At 36.5% G+C, this 7,666-nt stretch overlaps 1 protein-coding gene across 1 annotated transcript; it reads right to left on the bottom strand.

Annotated features, from left to right (window-relative positions):
• Positions 1 to 529: 529 nt before the first annotated feature.
• LOC145821569 (uncharacterized) lies at positions 530 to 1,387 on the bottom strand. Its single transcript, XM_082918095.1, has 2 exons — positions 1,304 to 1,387; positions 530 to 1,189 (listed from the first exon to the last, which is right to left on the bottom strand). The coding sequence occupies exons 1-2, from the start codon at positions 1,385 to 1,387 to the stop codon at positions 530 to 532; spliced, it is 744 nt and encodes a 247-aa protein (XP_082774221.1).
• Between the last annotated feature and the right edge of the window lie 6,279 nt (positions 1,388 to 7,666).

The following is a 7,666-nucleotide window of genomic DNA, read 5'->3' as shown; positions in this document are numbered from 1 at the left end:
GCTGTCTTTGCTCTAGTGCCCATGCTTGGTTGACTGCCACTACCTCTTGCAGCAACAACCTTTGCCTTACTTCTCCTTGCCATGTTTTGCTTAGTACCCATTGCAGGTATTTCAACTTGGCTTGAACTATTATTATTCCTCACCTTCAAACATGGTGAAATGTAATGTAATTAATCAATCAATGCCTCATACAAATTGGAATGTAAGAGTGAAATAAATTGACAATAACTTTACTTACAAGTAAGTTTGCCTTTATAGCATTGCCTTCAATTGGTTGACCTTTGCAACTTCTTTTATTGTGTCCAAGCTAACCACATGTGACACATGTGGTTGTAGTGTGTTTTCTCTTTAACTTGTAGGGGTTTTTGAGTTCATCTTCCTCTCTCCTCCTTAATATCTTTGGCCTCCCTGGTTATTTTTTTACTCTAGAGGGTAGTGGTGCATCTAACACTGACTTAGGCTACATTTTAGATCCATCGATAGGGTAGATTAGTGCCTCATAAGAGGCTATATAAGTCTCTTTCTTGAACTAGTGTGCCACGTATTTTTCAAGGTTCTCATGTTTATCATAAATGGTTGCTATTGCATGACAACATGGGATACCAGTTAACTCCAATTTTCTGCATGAACAGGTGCTATCTTCTAGATCAACCACAAATTGTTGTCCATTGAAGCAGTTGATCTGGTACTTTTGTTCCCTTGCCCAAATTGCAATGCAATTACATGCATCCAATTTCCTCTTCTCTAGTCTTTTTTGTATGTTAGGACATATAGGACCCTCACTTGCCTTCATTTTTTCTCTCCTTATTTTCATCCTCTTCATCAAAATGCATCTAATATCCTCAAGCAGTGGAAAAATAGTCTTACCTCTTGCGTCTAGAATCAAACTGTTGAAGCTCTTATACATGTTATTGTCCAACTCATCACAGTTGTTATATGTTGTGAAATGGGACCTGCTCCAGAAGCAAGGTGGTTTGTTTGCCAACCATGTAAAAGCATCTTTATTTGTCTTCTTCATCTTTTCCATATGATATTGAAACCTTTGCACATATGTGGCTTTGGCTGCACATAACAAAATTTCTTTTAAATGGATGCCCTTGAAGTTGTCTTTGAAGTTGTTATAGAAATGCCTAATACAGAATCTGTGCTTAGCATATGGAAACACCTCTGCAACTGCTGGAATCAGTCCCTATGACAAAAATAAATGAAAAAAAAAACCAAGACAACAACAATTAAAAGCCAAGCCAAAAGCAAGTAATATAGGTTATCCACAAAAGACTAACTAAATTAAGTGAAAGAATACCAAAACCTTTGCCTTTTGTTTATCAGACATGACTGTGAATCCTTTGTGGTTGCCTATCCTTAGACCTTCTTGTAGTATCTCCATAAATCACTTTCATGAGGATTTTGTTTCCCCTTCCACTACAGTAAAAGCCACTAGAAAAGTGTTATTATTACCATCAGTGGCCACAGATTGAAGCAACTGTCCTTTGTAAGGACCTCTTAAATGGCAAGCATCCACTCCAATATATGGCATGCGTCCTGCAATGAAGCCTTTCTTAGAAGCCCCCAAACATACATAAATCCTTTCAAATCTTGACTTCCCTACATCATCCTCATCCTCATCCTCATCCTCTGGCTGAATCTCATGAACCTGCATAATAATGGTTGACCCAGGATTTGATCTTCTAATTTCCTCACAATAATCCCACAACTTTGCATATTGTTCCTCATGCTTGCCCTCAATCAGGTCTTGTGCTTTCCTCTTGGCCCTATAAACTTGACTCTTTGTGTGTGGGGTGGTAGGTTTTTATTTGAAAACTATTTTCCCCTTGAACTTTAGATGCAAAAAGGATCCACTTGCATGGAGGCTTACAGTTGGCTCTCACCCTAAGGTTGCCATTTTTGACAAACTTGATTGCTTATCTAGTCTTTATAGCATGTTGCCTGACAGCATCTTTAAAGATTTGGGAAGTCCCAAACAACATCCCAACTTTAAATTGGGGCTCAACCATATCTGTATGCATATTAAATTGTGGGTACTTTTCTTTCTTCTTCCCATTATCCTCACTTTCAGTTGATGAATCAATGCTTCTCAGCTCATCTGAATTCAACTTGTGCTTCATGAGTACTTACTTCATCAATGACATTATCCCTGATTAAACCAATCCATTCCACATTCCAATCCACATGAGTTTCAAATAGCATGTCGTCTTCACTTTCATCAATTTCACTATCCTCATATTCCTCTAAATCTGTGGACTCTATCTGAGAGCCTTCATCATATCCACTATCAAACAAATCATCAACTTTTGCTACACCCTTACCTTGCTCTAACTCAGCTTCTCCACCACCATCCTTTTGAAACTGAGCTTCTATTACATCCATATACCTATGAAACTCATCTTCACCTCCAAACAACTCATCAATGTCATCAATCAGTACTGAACTAGGTTGTGTTATAGGATACTATTCCAAATAGAAATCAATGTGCCTACTTCTATTCAAGAATTTCAACATACTCATCAACTCATTGTCATTCTTTACATTGACTAACCCACCAATAAGATCTTTATCAGGTATTCTGTAGTAATATGACATGCTTCTAGTACAATCCAATTTCTCCACCAAATCCTCTATGTATAACATACTCAAGTAATTAGCTTTGCAGTAGTCAAAGTATGTTTCTTTCCTTTCCCCCACATACAACCTATTTGGATTACATACAAATGTTCCCCCATGATGCATTTTTAAAGTGAAGTAATCACTATTAGGATTTGTGAGATTAAATAAAAAATAAATTAATCAAAATTTGTTAGGGGTTGATTACTTTTCCCCATGTGCATGTCTATTCGTGTGGGAACCAATGTCAACAAAAGAGGGAACAAAACAAAGAATCCAACATATAGAAAGGTGCATCTCAGATTAGTCCAACAAGAAAAAAAAAAGAAAAAGAAGGTGAATCTAAATACAAATAACCTATATGTATACATAAATCACCATTTAACCACTTTGAAGTAGAGGGACCAAAATGAAGACGACAATATACATAAACAAACAAATGTTTGTCAGAAAGTTCAAATACCATATTGAGGGCTCCTAGACGATGCATCTCTCAGAGCCATCGACTTGGCTTGTTGCTTTCTTACTTTAAGTTTTCAAAAAATCCGTAAGTGATTTCACAAGATGTATAAGTTTTAACAAATATGGGTATGTTTGATTCAAATAATATAGAACAACACAAAAATAAGTTTTCATAAAATCCGTAAGTGATTTCACAAGATGCGTAAGTTTTTACAAATATACGTAAGTTTGATTCAAATAATTTAGAACAACACAAAAATGAGTAAGTTTTCACAAAATCCATAAGTGATTTCACAAAATGCATAAGTTTTCACAAAAATATGTAAGTTTGTTATCAAAAGTTTAGAACAACACAAAAATGAGTAAATTTTTACAAATTCTGTAAGTGATTTCACAAAATGCTTAAGTTTTTACAAAAATGTGTAAGTGTTTCAAATAATTTAGAAGAACACAAAAATGAGTAAGTTTTCATACATCCCGTAAGTGGTTTCACAAAATGCGTAAGTTTTCACAAAAAAAACATTAGTTTGTTATCAAAAGTTTAGAAGAACACAAAAATGAGTAATTTTTTATAAAAATCGTAAATAATTTCACAAAATGCGCAAATTTTCACAAAAATGCGTAAGTTTTCACATCAAAAGTTTAGAAGAACACAAAACTGAGTAAGTTTTCATGAATTCTGTAAATGATTTCACAAAATGCGCAGGTTTTCACAAAAATGACAAAGTTTTCATATTAAAAGTTTAGAATAACACAAAAATAAGTAAGTTTTCACAAATTCGTTATTTAGCGACAAAAATGTATGGTTGAGAAAGTTATTTGTCCTTTAGTGACCAAATATAATTGTGGTAAAAAGTGCCAATTTTGTTTTTTGCGACCAAATTGGGACATTTTGTGACAAAGTATTTGCGACGAAATGTTTAGTCTTGTAAAATCAAACATTTTGTGACAATAGAAAATTCATCGATAATTGTCACTTTTAGCAACACTTTCAAAAATTCGTTGCTAAAAGTCAATTTTGACTTTCTTGGGCACACTTTTAGCCACTTTTCTAGAGACGAATTTAATTTTGTCACAAAAAGTATTTATGTCATGACTCGCTCCCCATACCTCAAAGGTTAAGTATCGTGATGGCTAGTAATTGTAGTTACCCAAGGCCAATTCGAGAACTAAACAAATTAATAAACGAGAGCGAAATAATATTTAAGTGTGGGTACCAAAATAATCATCGAAACTTCTACTTTTATAGTAAAAAGCCATTAACCAAATAGTCTGATAATTACGTATAAGGAGTTAACTTATATAGACAGATTTTATAAATACTATATAGTGCTCTGTGTGTCTATGCCATAGCCGCGCTTTTAAGACTCTCCAAGAGCTATTTTTGAATTGTATTATCTCCTGAAAATTTATAAACAGCTTATAAGCACATTGCAGAATGAGAAATATTAAACTGAGAGCATAAGGATACAAAAATAACCATGGATAATTATTTGGCTAAACAAAGAATAGTTTCATATCAGTAAATCATTTTAAATAACAGGAGTAGAAATCATGTAAGTAAAATAATCATAACCACAGTACAGAACAAAACAGATGGTCAATGGATATTTAAGTCCCTCAAACATGGGACCTGCCAGATATTTAAGTCCCCAGTTATAGGACCTTCATAGGGTCGGATATTTAAGTCCCCAGGCATGTGGGACCTTTAGACGGTCACTAAAGTAACAATAGAACATAACAGAACAGAAGGTCAGTGACAAACAAAGGGTCACAAAGTGACTAATCAGAGGGCTAATGGTTATTTAAGTCCCACAAGGCATGCAATCTCTATGGTGGTACTTATAAAATAATTGCTCAAAAACACATTTAATAAACAGTTATATTCATGAATTTCCATTTTTAAGCAAATAAGGTGTAACAACCCTCACCTTACTCTTGTCATACTTGCATACATTCTTGCATGGTCTTGCTTGTTATGTTAATTTGAAGGTTTTGTCTTGCCTTGATTTGCTTAAGGTTGCTTGCATGATTTTGATCTTTGCTTGGTGTGTGCGTAACCGAGGTCATCTTGAGCTTAGTCCGCCTTTGACCCTTATACTTAGAACTATTTTGAGATCTTGTTCAACCCCATCTTCACCTCGGGCATTCTTTGCCGAGATGTTTTGCACTTGAACCTTGTCCGCAGGCAGGTATGACCTAGGCCGAGATGTGGCGCACCCCGGCCAAGGTGTGGCACAGCTTAGTCAAGTGTCGTCCTCCCTAGCCGATGTTTTGTTATCCTGTTGCTGGATCCTTGTTTTGAGCCGATGTCATCTTGTTGCCGATGTGTCTTGCCGAGCTTGCTGCATACGCTTTGTCAGAGACTTGTCTTGTCTATCAATCACCTTTTTGAGCTGAACCAATCCGATAACGCCACGTGTCCGAGCTGATTGTTAAGGCAGCCGGCAGACCCTAAAACAAATCATTTCCTTGTCTCAAATCCTTGTTTTAGAGAGAGAAGCTCTTGAGAAGAGTTCTTGAGTGAGAGTAGACTTCCAAGCTTGATCTTTGTGGCTTGAACCGTTAGATCCGAGTTTTGAGGTTAGAATCTTGATCTCCTTTGGTTGTTCTTGCTGAATATCTAGCTGCATTGCATGATCGGATTTGTTTTGCATGTCATGCATCGTTTTGAAGTTGGTTTTGGAAAGAGAAAATGGTTTTCCATGTGTTCTTGAAGAAAGTCTCATTTTGATCTAAAAGTTTGGAAAGAAAACCATGTTTTGTGTTTGTTCTTGCATGATTTTCTTTAATGGGTACCCAGGTCCCTATATTCTGAACTCTTGGCATGAAAACTCAGATTTTTGTAACAAGTTGTGAGCTTGCATCCATCTTTCAAATGATCATGTTTTTCGTACTCTTCAAAGGAAAACCCAGGTTTTTCCTGACTTTGTTCAGCGGGACCTCGGCTTAGTCCTGGACGGTACCCAGTGTGTTTTCGAGAAACGGGAGCAGTGATTAAGCTCCCAGCTTGTTTTGCTTTGTCTTTGACTTGGATCTGGCAAGAATGCCGAGATCATTTGCATGTATATAGAGCTTACTTTGAGAATGTGACTTGCCATGTGATTGTAGGTCCTTGATTTTTGCTTTGAGTCTACACCTGAAGAACTAGGTGAGTGGTATTTCTAATAAAGCTATGTTACACTTGCTTTTGATAAATCTTGTTTTGTTTGTTTTGACGTGGTATTTGCTAAGCATGAATAAATGGCCTTGTTTGATCGTTATCCTCGGAAAGTCCCTTGTGCTGGAGGACTCTAAACTTTCGCAGTACTAAGTATAAAAGGATACGGTCCTTGTTAAATCGGGCTACGGGCCTAAGTAACACAAGTCCCTTGTACTGGAGGACTCTAAACTTTCGCGGTATCAAGTGCACAAGTCCCTTGTATTGGAGGACTCTAAACTTTCGCAATACTTTTGACTAAACGATTACGGATCGTACAACCCTTGATACTTGAATGATGAATACGGTTCATCCCTTGCTTCGCCGATGTTATGATACTTGAATGATGAATACGGTTCATCCCTTGCTTCGCCGATGTTATGATACTTGAATGATGAATACGGTTCATCCCTTGCTTCGCCGATGTTGTGATACTGGATTGATGAATACGGTTCATTCCTTGTTTTGCCTATGTCAGTAAACATCTTTGGATACTTGTAATATTTGATTGATGAATACGGTTCATCCCTCGTCTTGCTAAAGTTTGATGTGTTTCGCTTTGAAGGACCTCGGCTATATTCATGCAAAACCTTTATTTTTAGTACCATTCACTGAGTTTTGTACTCACCCCTCTATATATATGTAGGTGATGAGCAGGACGGCGGCGACGCCTAGATCGTTTTGGATGCTTGTTTTGGATTCGTGCTTATGTCGGCTTTACTTTTGTATTTACGTCGGCGATGCTCTGCTTTGCATGTCGGCAAATCTTGAAAATCATGCTTCTTGACTTGTATTAGCTGTATTTTGTATATGTCGGATCGAGAAGCCTTTTGATCAAGATGTAACATGTATTTTACCTTGTTGTAATCAAGTTGTAAAGTTAATTGGAAATGTTTGGCATTGCTTTGATCTACGCACAGCTCTTATGGACTACTTGTGTTTGATTTATCGCTTCCGCATTTGTGAGCCCCCTATATCCATACTCTGATTGTGTTAAGTTTTGAAAAGTTGGCCTTCGGTAATTACGGATTACTGGCCATCACGGCACCAAACTACTAGGGGCGGTTTGGGGTCGTGACATAAGGTTCATAGAATAAATAACATAGTTAAAATGCTAATATAATTTATAAAGCATGATTTGCATAAAATAATTCAAAACAATAAAATAATTTATGATTACTCAAAGTATAATACAACTTATCTTAATATTGATTCCTAGTTTTAACTTTTCCCTTTTCCGATGTTGTCTTTTTTTGTCTTGCTCGTTTGTTTATATCCTCTTTAGGATAGAAAATGTCCTATTTATAGTTTAATTTGAAGCAGGTGAGTAGGGATGTAATAATGGCCCAGCCCGACTCATCCGGGCTTGGGCTTGGGCTGGCC

Source organism: Camellia sinensis, chromosome 3 (assembly GCF_055761805.1).
Source record: "Camellia sinensis isolate YWXY chromosome 3, ASM5576180v1, whole genome shotgun sequence".
Lineage (NCBI taxonomy): Eukaryota > Viridiplantae > Streptophyta > Magnoliopsida > Ericales > Theaceae > Camellia > Camellia sinensis.
Note: the sequence above shows the minus strand (reverse complement) of the source record. Positions and strands in the feature narration are given on the sequence as shown.